The following is a 16,551-nucleotide window of genomic DNA, read 5'->3' as shown; positions in this document are numbered from 1 at the left end:
CCTCCAATGCAGTGCTTATGAGTGTGTCAACCATATGCAATCAAAGTGCCCTTCTTGGCTATTAATGATCTTATTTACAATTATACAAAACAGTCAATTAGTACAGTGTGCAAACTATATCACTTTTGTATCTCATTAAATATTCTCTTATATTGATTTCTGTTGTACACAGAAAAAAGCTCAAAAGTTGAATCAAGGTATTATACATATAGCAGTGATAGAAACAAAGGGACAATTAGAAGGGAAATAACATTAATAAGAACAAAACATCTACAATTCACATTTGTCTTTATGCAAAAAATGAGAACACATCAGTAGGTCAGTTTGACATATATTAAAAGGTCTTTATGATGAAAATTGTCCAGAAAAAATACATTACACCACTACCCTTCTATCATCCATGCCTTGATCGATTAAATCCTTTATTGCCACTTTGTTTCTATTGGATTCTCTTGTAATTGACAGTCATGGGTTACCTGTTTGATTTGTTGGAGTATTTCTTGCTCATATTCTGTGCGGTCCATTATCACAATTGCTCCCCACTTTTCTGCTGGCTTTATCTCCTTGTCATTTTGTGGTATTGCCAATGCTTTTGTTTCTTCTTTAGAGAGATTATACATGATTAATTTGTTTTTGGATGCCATGCGGTCCTGTACCCTAGGGACCACCTTTTCAAAGGTGACTAGCTCTATTGGCACATTTCTTGTTGGATGGGAATAAATTTGATGATTACGTTCTGAAAAAACCTTTTGTTATTAATTGATCACCTTCAGAAAAGAAGTGTTATAGTTGCATCTTCCTGAAAAAAAAATTTGAGGTGAAAATAATGACATGTCTTTAGTCAAGTCTTTCTTCATATGGGTCCATAGATCAGGATCAACCCCCCCCTCCCCAAACCACTTGAATATTTGTCTCCTGGTTCTGATCTCTCCGGATCCCTGTCGTGCATTCATCCATTTCCTTCCTTCCCGCACCTCCTCTGGCCTCTTCCTAAAAAAGAAAACACAACCTCAGTCTGACCATCATAGATACTAGTGGAAGGACCCGAGTTGCTTGTTTTGAAATCAGTATATGATGCACTGTTGGAAAAGACAATGAATATTCCAGGACTTCTTCCTTGATATTGGAGGAAAAAAATTGGGTTTTCTGAGTTGTAGAATCCTTTACATAGATAAGAAGATATGAAATCCCTTGAAAAATTGATTATGTCTTTTTGAATCTTTTTCTTTTTAAAATTTTCCATATTGACCTTGAACTCTCCGATCTCTTTGCCTATTCTTAAAGTAAATTATTTGCACCTGTAATCGCAGAATTGATTTTAATAGAATTCTCTAGTTCAGCAATCTCTTCAAGCTGTTTTTGCTAATACGTCCTACTGTTTTAATGGATAAATACATCCAATCTCGTGAACATTTTATTCCAATACAACTGAGGTCTCTGAGGTATTCTGGATTTCAATAAAAATGACTCAAATGTTTCTTACTTGTAGGCCGAGGGGTATGGTTCCATTTCTCAGGTGTTCCAAACGGACCTCTCCATGTAAAGTAGTACGAATCTACTTTTTCTTAAGTGGTATACGTTTTAATGGTTCAGTTTGTTCTGTTAGGATAGATTGCTCCCCTTCAGGGTTTAGTGCTGAAGGTCTCTACTAGTTCTCTAATTTCATCCTCTGTAAAGCTAAGTGTTTGTAGTCCTGACATGTCACAAACAAACTAGAAACAATGTTAAATGGCTTTTGGGAAATGAGTATTTGTGTACAAGCTTTGTGCGTAAACACTAGTTTTATAGGAAGAGAAATGAACCCTTGTGCACACACTAATAAAACACAACAAGGAATAGGGGTCTGATCCAGTAAAGTGGGGTGGGGGTGTCAAGGTAAACCATACACAACCAGGGGGCCCTCCTTGGCTATCAACTATCTTATTTACAATTACACAGAACAATCAATCAGTGCTGTGTGGAAAATATATAACTTTTTTGTTTATCTCATTAACTATTCTTTTATTTTGGGAAAGCTCAGTGGGAGTATGCAGAGTCGGACTCACCCGGCCTAACCTGAAGTGATTGCCAGGCTGAGCAAGCAGACAGCATATACTAATCTGTGGGTGTGATGGGTGCCACAGGTACCAGATGTTACACTGGTGTGCTGATTGCCGGCAAGCCTCTTGGTCTCAAAGGAGGGGACGATGGTGATGGTTTTCCTGTCACCTGTGCTGACTGCAGTGAGGGCAGATGCCCTGCCACTGTCGCCAGACTCTCGCAGGCTCTCTGTTTCCTGATAGTTGAGACAGGGCAGTGCAGGTTGGCAGATGCTTTAGGGTGTGTGCCACGCTCGCCCCCACAGAAGACTACAGAGAGGGTATCATAACACCAGGAAACAAAGGCATGCTCACTGGTTGGGTGGGGCATAGGCATGAGGGAGAGTAGTTGGGAAGGTTTGGGGATGAGGGTGTAGTGAGGATTGGCAATGTCCCTCTTTTTCATCTGGCCTGGGCCAAATCTGTACAGGGGGCAGCAGAGAGAGGGGCCCTGTAGAGTGGTGGCAGCACCTAAATGCAGCAAAATCATTATGGGAGTGAGAGGATGCTTTTATTATTTTATGCAGCACCTCAAAAGCTCTCTGGGAGCTATATGTGTGGCTAATGAATTTCAGTGATGTAGGCACCAGCACTAAAATGTATTAGTCTAACGCCTGATGCATGGTACTTGGCCAGGCTGGGCAGACTGCTGCTGGTGTTGAAAGTGCACGTTGAGTCTGCATGGTGGAATGTTTTACTGAAATAGAAGAGAAAGATATTTGAGAAAATGCTTTATAATGTTGCTTTCTATAGCACTGACCATACTTTGTGTGAAAATGAACCCCCTAATTGTGTTCCTTTCTAGATTAAATAGTTTAAGATTTGCCTGTTTAATTAAATCAACTTGGTTTCAGGTGTGCCACACTTTTGTCATAAGACTGTCAGTGCTCTAGTTGCTCTTTAGAACACTCTGGGACGCAGCAGTAGAACACAGAGGAATAAAACGACGGGCTGCTCATGATGGAAGTGCATGTTTTACTGACAATGTGACACTTTATTCTCACATGGCTGAGAAAGATAGTGTTAATTTATAGAAAATCTGTTCTCATTTTAGCTCCTGGAGCACCTTCCATAACCTCTATGAGAAAATCATGGGAGAAAGCAGTTTTGTCTCAAACATGATTTATGAAATCCTGGAAGGTCAGCATTTTCCACAAGGTAATATCACCTTAGAATACATCACAAGTCCTAAAATTATTATGGCACCACCAACAAATGAATTAGATTGTAACGAAAATTTGTTAACACCCTTTATACGTGATCCTTTTTGTGACCCTCAAAACCTGCCATTCACTACAATGCATTTCAATTTGGTCCATGTCCCAGAGTCCGGTATTGGCTGCAAAGCATGTTGCGGCCAGTCAGCAAGCCATCTTCTCGCCACATGGTCTTTGGGGTCTGGGTATGCTCACTCTGACCCCTTATATATGTTTTTTAAAATTCATTTACAGGACTCAGGGATCAAGTCCCTGAGTCTTGTAATGGCTGCCAAAACATATTGTTCAGGTTGAAACCAACTAATCAGGATTGACTAGTCCCCTTTAATTTGGCCAATCAGAGCAGATTGTGAGAGAGGGGGGGGGGGGGGGGGGTGTGTGTGTGTGTGTGTGTGTGTGTGTGTGTGTGTGTGTGTGTGTGTGTGTGTGTGTGTGTGTGTGTGTGTGTGTGTGTGTGTGTGTGTGTGTGTGTGTGTGTGTGTGTGTGTGTGTGTGTGTGTGTGTGTGTGTGTGTGTGTGTGTGTGTGTGTGTGTGTGTGTGTGTGTGTGTGTGTGTGTGTGTGTGTGTGTGTGTGTGTGTGTGTGTGTGTGTGTGTGTGTGTGTGTGTGTGTGTGTGTGTGTGTGTGTGTGTGTGTGTGTGTACCTTTATTTCACAAAAACTACTGAACAGATTTTGACCAAAGCACAATCTGTGTTCCAAGATCTAGCATCCTGCCAAATTTGGTGCAATTCCATTCATCCATTTTTTCTGTAGCACGGTCTAAAGAAGTCTATGGAAAAAGCATGTGGATTTTGCGTTTTGAGACCTCCCTTTTTTCTCGGCCTCTGCTTGCCAGATGACCCTGAGACTTTCCAAGCACAACTAGTCAAAAAGTAGCATCTTTTTGGGAGGTTTCTTGGACATTCGTCAAATGGGACCAAAGTCATCAGAAACTGAAAAAAACCCTTTTCCTGTGGAACAGCTGATCTAACTATAACCACCCAGTGGCAACAACTACTGATTAACAAAGTTTAAGCGATGTTGTTCTTACGTGACAGTCACACACACTGTAACATTTATTTTAAAAAAATATATATATATATATGGAAAATGTCACTTACCCAGTGTACATATGTTTGTGGCATTAGTCGCTGCAGATTCACATGCTGTGCACATCCCGCCATCTGGTGTTGGGCTCGGAGTGTTACAAGTTGTTTTTCTTCGAAGAAGTCTTTTCGAGTCACGAGATCGAGGGACTCCTCCCATTTCGGCTCCATTGCGCATGGGCGTCGACTCCATCTTGGATTGTTTTCCCCCGCAGAGGGTGAGGTAGGAGTTGTATATGCTAGTAATAGTGCCCATGCAATGGAGTGAATACGTATGTACATAATGTAGTTTAAAGTAATATATATATTTACAATCATACAGATGTTCAAGATCAACTTCTAAACGGCTACAGGCTCCCGGGGAGGCGGGTGGGCGCATGTGAATCTGCAGCGACTAATGCCACGAACAGATGTACACTGGGTAAGTGACATTTTCCGTTTGGTGGCATGTGTAGCTGCAGATACACATGCTGTGCATAGACTAGTAAGCAGTTATCTCCCCAAAAGCGGTGGTTCAGCCTGTAGGAGTTGAAGTTGTCTGAAACAATGTTCGTAGTACTGCTTGGCCTACTGTGGCTTGCTGTGTTGTTAGCACGTCTACACAGTAGTGTTTGGTAAATGTATGAGGCGTAGACCATGTAGCTGCCTTACATATTTCTGTCATTGGAATATTTCCTAGAAAGGCCATGGTAGCACCTTTCTTTCTAGTTGAGTGTGCCTTTGGTGTAATAGGCAGTTCTCTTTTAGCTTTAAGATAACAGGTTTGAATGCACTTAACTATCCATCTAGCAATGCCTTGCTTAGAAATTGGATTTCCTGTATGAGGTTTTTGGAAAGCAATAAATAATTGTTTTGTTTTGCGAATTAGTTTTGTTCTGTCAATGTAGTACATCAACGCTCTTTTGATGTCCAATGTATGTAGTGCTCTTTCAGCTACAGAGTCTGGCTGTGGGAAGAACACTGGTAATTCTACTGTTTGATTTAAGTGGAACGGTGATATGACTTTTGGTAAAAATTTAGGATTTGTTCGTAGAACCACTTTATGCTTGTGTATCTGAATAAATGGTTCTTGTATGGTAAATGCTTGAATCTCACTTACTCTTCTTAAAGATGTGATGGCAATTAAAAATGCAACTTTCCATGTTAAGTATTGCATTTCACAAGAGTGCATGGGCTCAAAAGGTGGACCCATGAGTAGTGTTAAGACAATGTTGAGGTTCCATGAAGGAACTGGTGGTGTTCTTGGTGGTATAATTCTCTTTAGACCTTCCATAAATGCTTTTATGACTGGTATTCTAAATAGAGAAGTTGAGTGCGTAATTTGCAGGTAAGCTGAAATTGCTGTAAGATGTATTTTAATGGAAGAAAAAGCTAGCTTTGATTTTTGCAAATGTAGTAAGTATCCTACGATGTCTTTGGCAGATGCTTGTAAGGGTTGAATTTGATTATTGTGGCAGTAATAGACAAATCTTTTCCACTTATCTGCATAGCAATGTCTAGTGGTAGGTTTCCTAGCTTGTTTTATGACCTCCATACATTCCTGTGTAAGGTCTAAATGTCCGAACTCTAGGACTTCAGGAGCCAGACTGCTAGATTCAGCGATGCTGGATTTGGGTGTCTGATCTGTTGTTTGTGTTGCGTTAACAGATCTGGTATGTTTGGTAGTTTGACATGAGGCACTACTGAGAGGTCTAGTAGTGTTGTGTACCAAGGTTGCCTTGCCCATGTCGGTGCTATTAGTATGAGTGAGTTTGTTTTGACTCAGCTTGTTTACTAGATATGGGAGAGTGGGAGAGGGGGAAAAGCGTAAGCAAATATCCCTGACCAATTCATCCATAACGCATTGCCCTAAGACTGATCTTGTGGGTACCTGGATGCATTTTGCGTTACCCTTTGTTGCAAATAGATCTATTTGTGGCGTTCCCCAACTCTGGAAGTAAGTATTCAGTATTTGGGGGTGAATCTCCCATTCGTGGATCTGTTGGTGATCCCGAGAAGGATTGTCCGCTAGCTGGTTCTGAATTCCTGGAATAAATTGTGCTATTAGGCGAATGTGGTTGTGAATCGCCCAATGCCATATTTTCTGTGCCAGGAGACACAACTCTGTTGAGTGTGTGCCTCCCGGTTTGTTTAGGTAATACATCGTTGTCATGTTGTCTGTTTTGACAAGAATGTGTTTGTAGCTTATTATGGGTTGAAATGCTTTCAGCGCTAGAAATACTGCCAATAGTTCTAAGTGATTTATGTGAAACTGTTTTTGGTGAGTGTCCCATTGTCCTTGGATGCTGTACTGATCGAGGTGTGCTCCCCACCCTATCATGGAGGCATCTGTTGTTATTACGTATTGTGGCACTGGGTCTTGGAAAGGCCGCCCTTGGTTTAAATTTATACTGTTCCACCATTGAAGCGAGGTGTATGTTTGGCGGTCTACCAACACCAGATCTAGAATTTGACCCTGTGCCTGTGACCACTGTGATGCTAGGCACTGTTGTAAGGGCCGCATGTGCAACCTTGCGTTTGGGACAATGGCTATGCATGAGGACATCATGCCTAGGAGTTTCATCACCTTTTTGACTTGTATTTTTTTATTTGGATACATGGCCTGTATTACATTGTGAAATGCCTGAACCCTTTGTGGACTTGGAGTGGCAATCCCTTTTGCTGTGTTGATTGTCACCCCTAAGTATTGCTGTGTTTGACACGGCAGAAGGTGTGACTTTGTGTAGTTGATTGAGAAACCTAGTTTGTGAAGGGTTTCTATGACATACTTTGTGTGTTGTGAACACCTTTCTAGAGTGTTGGTTTTGATTAACCAATCGTCTAGGTACGGGAACACATGTATTTGCTGCCTTCTGAAATGTGCAGCTACGTTTGCTAGGCACTTTGTAAAAACTCTTGGCGCAGTTGTTATTCCGAATGGCAACACCTTGAATTGGTAATGTGTTCCTTGGAATACAAACCTTAAGTACTTTCTGTGTGAAGGATGTATCGGTATATAGAAATATGCATCCTTTAGATCTAGTGTTGTCATGTAGTCTTGTTGTTTGAGTAGTGGGATTACGTCTTGTAATGTCACCATGTGAAAGTGATCTGATTTGATGTAGGTATTTAATGTTCGGAGATCTAATATAGGTCTCAGAGTCTTGTCTTTTTTGGGTATGAGAAAGTACAGAGAGTAAACTCCTGTTCCTTTCTGGTGTTCTGGTACTAATTCTATTGCTTCTTTTAGTAGTAATGCCTGAACTTCTAGTCCTAGAAGATCTATATGTTGTTTTGACATATTGTGTGTTTTCGGTGGCACGTTTGGAGGGAATTTGAGAAATTCTATGCAATAACCATGCTGGATAATTGCCAGTACCCAAGTGTCTGTTGTTATCTCCTCCCAATGTTTGTAAAATTGTGTTAGTCTCCCCCCCACAGGTGTTATGTGTTGGGGATGTGTGACTTGGAAGTCACTGTTTGTTTTGAGGGGTTTTGGGGCTTTGGAACTTCCCTCTATTTTTTGGGAATTGTGCCCCTCTATATTGCCCCCGAAAACTTCCCCGCTGGTATTGGCTTTGTTAAGTGGGCCTTGCTTGTGAGGTTGTGGCCTCTGTAGGTTGACCTCGAAACCCTCCCCTAAATGGTGTTTTGCGAAATGTGCCTCTGCTTTGTGGGGAGTAGAGTGCGCCCATGGCTTTTGCGGTATCAGTATCTTTTTTGAGTTTTTCAATAGCAGTGTCGACTTCCAGCCCAAACAACTGCTGTTCATTAAAGGGCATATTCAGCACGGCTTGTTGTATTTCCAGCTTGAATCCTGACGTACGCAACCATGCGTGTCTCTTTATTGTTATTGCAGTATTTACTGTCCTTGCAGCTGTATCTGCTGCGTCCATTGATGACCGTATCTGATTATTGGAGATACTTTGTCCTTCTTCTACCACTTGTTGTGCCCTTTTCTGGAACTCTTTGGGTAAGTGTTCTATGAAATGCTGCATTTCGTCCCAATGAGCTCTATCGTATCTTGCCAAAAGTGCTTGTGAATTGGCAATACGCCATTGGTTTGCTGCTTGTGCTGCGACTCTTTTACCCGCAGCATCGAATTTGCGACTCTCCTTGTCTGGAGGTGGTGCATCTCCCGAGGTATGAGAGTTTGCTCTCTTGCGAGCTGCCCCAACAACCACAGAATCTGGTGTTAATTGCTGCGTAATATAAACAGGGTCTGTTGGTGGTGGCTTATACTTTTTTTCCACCCTTGGAGTTATGGCTCTGCCTTTAACAGGCTCCTGAAATATTTGTTTTGAATGTTTTAGCATTCCTGGGAGCATAGGTAAGCTTTGGTATTGGCTATGAGTGGAGGAGAGTGTATTAAATAAAAAGTCATCCTCAATTGGTTCTGAATGCAAGGTGACGTTATGAAACGCAGCTGCCCTTGAGACCACCTGCGTGTAGGATGTACTGTCTTCAGGTGGCGACGGCCTTGTAGGGTAACAGTCTGGGCTGTTATCTGATACAGGAGCATCATAAAGGTCCCATGCATCAGGATCATCTTGACTCATTGCAGTATGAGTCGGAGATTGCATCAGTGGTGGAGTGGCTACCGGTGATGCGTGCATTGATGGTGGTGGAGATGGTGGTGGAGTTGTTTGTCTTGCCACCTTTGCCTGTGGCTGCTTGTCCTTTTCTTGAAAGGCAAGTCTTCTTTTCATCTTAATTGGGGGAAGAGTGCTTATCTTCCCTGTGTCTTTTTGAATGTGGAGCCTTCTTTGAGTGTAGTCTGGCTCAACAGATTGAAGTTCCTCTCCGAACTTATGTCCTTGCATCTGGGAGGACAATCCCTGTTCCTCTGTGTAGGAACCCGTTTTCGGTTCCGATGCTGGATGTTTCGGAATCGAAATCTTTTCGGTCGCCTTTTTGGGCTCCGAGGCAACCTTCTTTATTTTCGGCGTCGTGGTTTCTCGGTGCCGAACCATTTAGGTGCCACTGTCTCGGTGCCGAATCTGTTCGGGGCCGGTGTCTCGGGCCCGAGATTGCTGTGTGGCGGTATCTCGACCGGAGTCGGATGACTTCGCCACATGCATGCCCTTTTTCGGTGCCGATGATCGGTCACCTATCTTTCGGGTTAAGCCATGGCCTGTTGGCGGTGGCGTCCCCTGGGCTTTTGTTGTCTTCTCATGAGTTTTATGTTTCGATGTCTTACTCACGGTTTTCGGCGTTTCTTCGGGATCGAGCTCGTCCGAGTCCGATTCATGGATGGAGAAGCTTTCTTCTTCCTCCTCGAAACGCCCTTGTCCTGTCGGTGCCGACGCCATCTGCAGTCTTCTTGCTCTTCGGTCTCTTAATGTCTTCCTCGACCGAAACGCTCGACAGGCTTCACAGGTATCCTCCTTGTGCTCTGAAGACAGACACAAGTTACAGACCAGATGCTGATCTGTATATGGATACTTGTTATGGCATTTTGGGCAGAAGGGGAATGGGGTACGTTCCATCAGCCTTGAAGAGACACGTGGCCGGGCCGACCAGGCCCCGACGGGGGATCGAAAAAACCCCAAAGGGCCACCGGAGCTCTTCAAAAGTTGGTGTCGATCTGTTATAACTAACCCGATTCCGAACGCAAACAATACAGACGATTTTTCCGAGATTCTAACTAATTTCCCGACCCGAAACACGGAGCGAAAAGGAACACGTCCGAACCCGATGGTGGAAAAAAAACAATCTAAGATGGAGTCGACGCCCATGCGCAATGGAGCCGAAATGGGAGGAGTCCCTCGATCTCGTGACTCGAAAAGACTTCTTCGAAGAAAAACAACTTGTAACACTCCGAGCCCAACACCAGATGGCGGGATGTGCACAGCATGTGTATCTGCAGCTACACATGCCACCGAACATATATATATATATATATATATATATATATATATATACACACTGCAATTGGCCAGTTCTAGTTCAGTGAGCTAAATATAGCTTATATAGTGCTTATGACCTAACGTATTACATCACTCAATACATGTTAAATGACATCATTGATGATCCATTGAATTTAACAGTCTGCTATACGCTTTATATACTGGAAGGTATTCACTTAGCTACACCTAGACCCAAATTTCTTGAACATTTTTTATTGCTAGTGGACATACATTTCGCAACATGCTCGGCATGAAGCATATCTGTGAAATCACCTACATTTCTTAGATATGCTTTTTTAGTGATATTCAAGTCATAAGGAACGTAATGTCTTTGGAGACATTAACGCAATCAGCAATTTATCCAATAATAAACTTGCACATGTAAATTACTCACAACTGTCAGTTACCTTTGTAACTAACCCCTGTAATCTGTGTAGACATTAATGCGACTAACAATTTATTAAACCTTGAATACCATTCAAAGGAGGTGTGGTCCTTATTTTCCTTAATGACTATGTAACTATTAAATATCTCATTTGACATCGAATTTTCAGTCCACCGCTTCAAATCTATGCATTAACCACAGATAAGGCATTCACAACCAGTTCCTACACACAGCCCTCAGTAGTTATAAAAAAAAAAAAAAAACACCTTTGAAACATTCCTGAACTGAGCAGAACAGCGTACACCATTAGGACGTTTACAGTCATACTGAAACTTGAACCTTTTGTGAGTCACATTACACTTTGCTGAAGAATGTATAAGTATTGTTTTTCACTGAACATTTGGAAATATCTGCCCTTATAAATCTCCAATTTAAGTAGTTATTGACAGCAGCACTACATGACAACTGTTTAACAGCATGTGCGATAGAAATCTACAGGTGAACAATTTATTTTAAGTATAAGCTTTAGTTTTTCCTCTCCTATTTTGGCAGCAGGGCTTTGATTTAAGAAAATCTATGTATAACATACGTCTGCAAATCATACTAGACTCTACCCTGTTTAAATGAAGTAAGATTTCCATTTAAAACTTTAGTGGTAGGGGAGAGACATGGGGAACATGGCGGCCGTGTTCTAAGCGGTTGCAAGCTTCCCCAGGAAAGATGAGAGCGGCTGCTGTGGCAGCCACAGCATACATGCCTTAACCACCACCGAGAGCGCACTCCTGGCAGAGTTTACCTGTAGGGGTTTTCTGAATCCCCTTCTGCATTTCCTCTCCCCATAGAGGGTTTCCGTGAGACTCCCTGGAGCACCCTTTCCCGACGTGGCTGTCAGTAAGGGAGTTCTGCGCTGGGGGAAAGCCGCACAGGAGCTGCAGTGTGGAAGAGTGACCAGAATGAGGGCCTATAGCCATGCAGGCAGCATCAGCAGAAGCACAGACCAGGGAGTGAGAAGTTGAGTCTTCCTGGCCTGTGCAGAGACGGAAACAAGCACTGACGCTCTGGCAGTGTCTGTCTGGAGGGGAGTAACAGGCGAGGTTAAAGGTGTAGTGTTGGGGGCCCTAGGCCCTCATACTACCAAATAAGGAGACGCACACAGTAGCATGGTAGTAGGAACTGGCCACGGGCACGTGCGCCCGGCCCCTTTTATCCGGTTCTGTGCCCAGGACGTAATGGTTACGTCCTGAGGCACAGTGCTGCTGTGCCCAGGACGTAACCATTACGTCCTGGTCACAGAGCCCAGAGGGAGCGCTAGCGCTCCCTCTGTGGGGTTCTCCCCCACCCCCCCAAGTCAGGGATGGAAGGGGAAGCCCTTCCCCTTCCACCCTCCCCCTCCCCCCCACCCCCCTGTGACGTCAGCGCGCGAGCTGATTTGTCACAGGGTCTCCCCCATCACACTGGAAGCTCTGCTTCCAGCGTGATTGAAAGACAAATTCTCAGCATTTCTCTTTCAATCACGTGGGGGAGGCCCGGAGAGGCTTCAAGGGGAAGGAAATGTATTTCCTTCCCTTTGAAGTCTCTCCCAGCGTTTCAAAAGCCAGATTGCTTGCAATCCGGCTTTTGAAACCCCACTAGACACCAGGGATTTTTTTTTTTTTTTAAATGGACATAAGAGAGCTCCCAGGGGGCCGGCTGAGCTAGAGGCCAAAATCCACAGGTAGGCGCTGTTTTCTATAAAAAAATGTGATGTGTCTACGATGTGTTTTGGGGCGTTTCTGGTCACGGGCGCTAGGCCTACCCACACAAGTGAGGCATCATTTTTATCAGGAGACTTGGGGGAACGCTGGGTGGAAGGAAATTTATGGCTCCTCTCAGATTCCAGAACTTTGTCACTGAAATGTGAGGAAAACGTGTTTTTTTAGCCAAATTTTGAGGTTTGCAAAGGATTCTGGGTAACAGAACCTGGTCAGAGCCCCACAAGTCACCCCATTTTGGATTCCCCAAGGTCTCTAGTTTTCAAAAATGCACAGGTTTGGTAGGTTTCCCTAGGTGCCGGCTGAGCTAGAGGCCAAAACCTACAGGTAGGCACTTTGCAAAAAACACCTCTGTTTTCTTTCAAAAAATGTGATGTGTCCACGTTGCGTTTTGGGGCGTTTCCTGTCGCGGGCGCTAGGCCTACCCACACAAGTGAGGTATCATTTTTATCGGGAGACTTGGGGGAACATAGATTAGCAAAACAAGTGTTATTGCCCCTTGTCCTTCTCTACATTTTTTCCTTCCAAATATAAGAGTGTGTAAAAAAAGACATCAATTTGAGAAATGCCCTGTAATTCACATGCTAGTATGGTCACCCCGGAATTCAGAGATGTGCAAATAACCACTGCTCCTCAACACCTTATCTTGTGCCCTTTTTGGAAATACAAAGGTTTTCTTGATAGCTATTTTTCACTCTTTATATTTCAGCAAATGAATTGCTGTATACCCGGCGTAGAATGAAAACGCATTGCAGGGTGCAGCTCATTTATTGGCTCTGGGTGCCTAGGCTTCTTGATGAACCTACAAGCCCTATATATCCTCGCAACCAGAGGAGTCCAGCAGACGTAACGGTATATTCGAAAATCTGACATTGCAGGAAAAAGTTACAGAGTAAAACGTGGAGATAAATAGATTTTTTTTTCACCTCAATTTCAATATTTTTCTTTTTCAGTTGTTATTTTCTGTAGGAAACCCTTGTAGGATCTACACAAATGACCCCTTGCTGAATTCAGAATTTTGTCTATTTTTCAGAAATGTTTATGTTCCTGGGATCCAGCATTGGTTTCACGCCCATTTTTGTCACTGACTGGAAGGAGGCTGAAAGCACCAAAAATTGTAAAAATGGGGTATGTCCCAGTAAAATGCCAAATTTGTGTTGAAAAATTGGGTTTTCGGATTCAAGTCTGCCTGTTCCTGGAAGCTGGTGATTTTAGCACCGCAAACCCTTTGTTGATGCCATTTTCAGGGAAAAAACCACAAGCCTTCTTCTGCAGCCACTTTTTCCCATTTTTTAAAAAAAATAACGAAATTTTCACTGTATTTTGGCAAATTTCTTGGCCTCCTTCAAGGGAACCCACTAAGTCTGGGTACCTCTAGAATCCCTAGGATGTTGGAAAAAAAGGACGCAAGTTTGGCGTTGGTAGCTTATGTGAACAAAACGTTATGAGGGCCTAAGCGCGAACTGGCCCAAATAGCCAAAAAAAGGCTCGGCACAGGAGGGGGAAAAGGCCTGGCAGTGAAGAGGTTATTGGCAGTATCACCTGACTGGTGACGCCTGTGTTGGGTGGGTGTACATGTAAGACCAGCCCTCAGCCGAGTGGCTGGTATAACCACTAGAACGTGTACAGCAGGACACTACAAAAGGCACTGGGAGGCAGGCAGCGGCGGTGAGGAGGCTCAGTGCCCCACATATATGGAGCAGATAGGTCAAACGACTAGTAAGACTGGAGGTAAGACTTCATGGTATTCACTGCGCACCTGGGCTATAGTGGCTAGAAAGGTAAGCTCCGTTTTGGATTTCTCCTTTACTGTTCCTAAAAATACTGTGAAGGCGCAAACGTGTATGTCTTGTGGTCCGGTAGGTGTTCCTGCTATGAAATTAGGTCAATCCATCAAGCAGTCAAATAAACGTACTCGAAGAAAAGGCAAGAAAGCACCTGACCCGCAGGTCAGGATAACCCCCTTGTTAAATTCTTTTTTTAGAGCCCTGGCTTCCCTAGCTCTGTGGAGTATGGAGGAGAACCTGGAAGAGGAGGTGAGGGAACAAGACCAGAGAGGGGGCTATCCCTTACTGTGGACGCTCTGATTGTCACTGATGCCCCCGTTGTACCTCCAGGGCTCTTGGAATAAAAAATAAAAAAGAGCCGACAAGGGTATTCATACTATAGCACAGGTTTCTACCAGTAATCGGTTTGAGGCTCTTACTGCATTTGATAAACTGGCTCAGGTTAATCAGCAGGTTCCATGCTGTGAAAATGAACAAGGGGGACAGCGGGGTGAGGCAGCAAGAGGTCAGGGACGAAATAAGATCAGCAGCGCTGGCCAAATCACTTGCTGCCATTCCTCTGGGTTTAAAAGGGGAGATTGAAGCCAGGTTTGTAGTGTTGGAGACCAACCAGGCGAGAATCCAAGCCTCCTGCTCCGCTGTCACAAAAGTAAGATGAAATGGCTGCACGCACTTTGGTACTGGAGGAGGAAGTGGTCCAAATTAAACAGGATGTTGTGAAGAACACTCCTGGGATAAGTCTGCTGACTAAGCAAAATCAAGTGCTGAGAGAAGCTCTTTAGAGAATTAAATACCATTCTCGAAGGAATAATCTCAGTTTTCTGAATGTGCCGGAGACCGAGGAGGGCACAGACATGAAACCTTTTATAATTTCTTAGTTTTAGGAAGTAGTCTTAAAGGACAGACCAGACATCCTTGAAGAAGAAATGCGAAGAGTGCACTGACACCCTTTCAAGAGGAATCCTCAATAGCAAAAGGCAAGGAAGATATTAATGATTTTTTTTTCAAATGCTGTAAAAGAGGCAATATTGACCAGCGACTAAAGGAGTGGCTCTTTTAATGCAAGAGGGTTTTCTTTTACTTTCAGATCAGACGTGTGCAAGGCAACGGGTCGGCGACAGTAGGAGCTAGGCAGGAGAATGGAGGAGGTGCAGAAATTAAGGGGCAAAAGTGCAGCTTAAATGTCCAGCGATGCTCCCCATCATGTGGCAAAACCAGATGTTTATTATCGAGGTGTGGCAGATGTGGATGCACTGACTGTTACCAAAAAAAAAGGGGCAACCTCCTGATAGTTCTAGTAGTCCCAGGGTCTTTTTTTTCTCCTTTCCTTCTCTTTTTCTTTGTTTAACTCCAGCATTGCGGGTAGGGAGGGTGGTGGGGGGCATATTGTGGTAAATTTGGAATTGAGGGTAGCATCTCCCAGGGGAATATCTTGGGCACTGGAATGCCTACAAGTATTGGGAGGGTTACCCAGGGTGGGACACTGGGGTGGATGGGGTAGAAGGGCACTGGGTGGGTAGCAGTGAGAACAAGCATTTTCAATGCAACGGGTCTCGCATTTGTTCCGAGTTAGAGCTATTAGCTTTGTAAAGCAATACAAAAAAAACAGCGCAATCACGCTTTGTAAAATGCAGCGTGATCGCGCTGCGTGGAAAATAAACTGATAATATAGTCCGGACTCCAGGCTGAAAACATGGAGCCTCGTATGTTTTTGGTACTTTACCGGTGCTGTGTAGGTGGGCTAAACACCAGAAAAGGCATGACGTATGAATGCCTTTCACAAAGCGGATTTTAAAAGGCAAGCCCACGAACCAATGTAAGTGACTGACGTGGCATGGGCGTGGTTTCAAGCCCAAAGAGGAATTACAGAATGGACGGAGCACTTTGAGCTCGCCCATAAAAATGGAAAAAAAATGTCCTCAGTTTCACTGAGCTATAGGTATTTCATGATTAGGCCTCAGCCGATTTACCAAGGGAACAGATTGAGTTTTGTTGTAAACAATGGAAGGGAGTAAGGAGATAGGTTTCCTGACTTGGAATGTAAATGGGTTAAGGAGTCAAGAGACAGCAGAGACTGGTGATAAGGTATCTTGAAGAATGCCAGGCTTATGTTATCATGCAAGAAACACACCTAACCCCAAACAAGATCACAGCCCTCTTCTCCAGGGTAATCTGCTGGAGAAATATGTGGTATCGGATCAAACGGAGCACTGCAAAGGGGTTGCGATTTCAGTTAGGAAGGGGGCTGGACTAGACATCACTTTCTTGAGAACAGATAGCTCAAGCAGGTGGGCCTTCGAGGATATGAGATGTGCCGATGTTGAGCGTGTGTGCCTGGGGTTTTATGGGCCAAATATA

At 43.7% G+C, this 16,551-nt stretch overlaps 1 protein-coding gene across 1 annotated transcript in view; it reads right to left on the bottom strand.

Moving 5' to 3' along the window:
• Positions 1-319: 319 nt before the first annotated feature.
• The window catches only part of BCCIP (BRCA2 and CDKN1A interacting protein), a 226,144-nt gene continuing 209,912 nt past the window's right edge, over positions 320-16,551 (bottom strand). The window contains exon 7 of the mRNA XM_069239708.1: positions 320-990. Coding sequence (XP_069095809.1) covers positions 877-990 — 114 coding nt within the window. The 3' untranslated portion in view covers positions 320-876. The remainder of the gene's footprint in view (positions 991-16,551) is intronic.

This window comes from Pleurodeles waltl, chromosome 6 (genome assembly GCF_031143425.1).
Source record: "Pleurodeles waltl isolate 20211129_DDA chromosome 6, aPleWal1.hap1.20221129, whole genome shotgun sequence".
Classification (NCBI taxonomy): domain Eukaryota; kingdom Metazoa; phylum Chordata; class Amphibia; order Caudata; family Salamandridae; genus Pleurodeles; species Pleurodeles waltl.
This window is presented reverse-complemented; position numbering and strand designations above follow the sequence as displayed.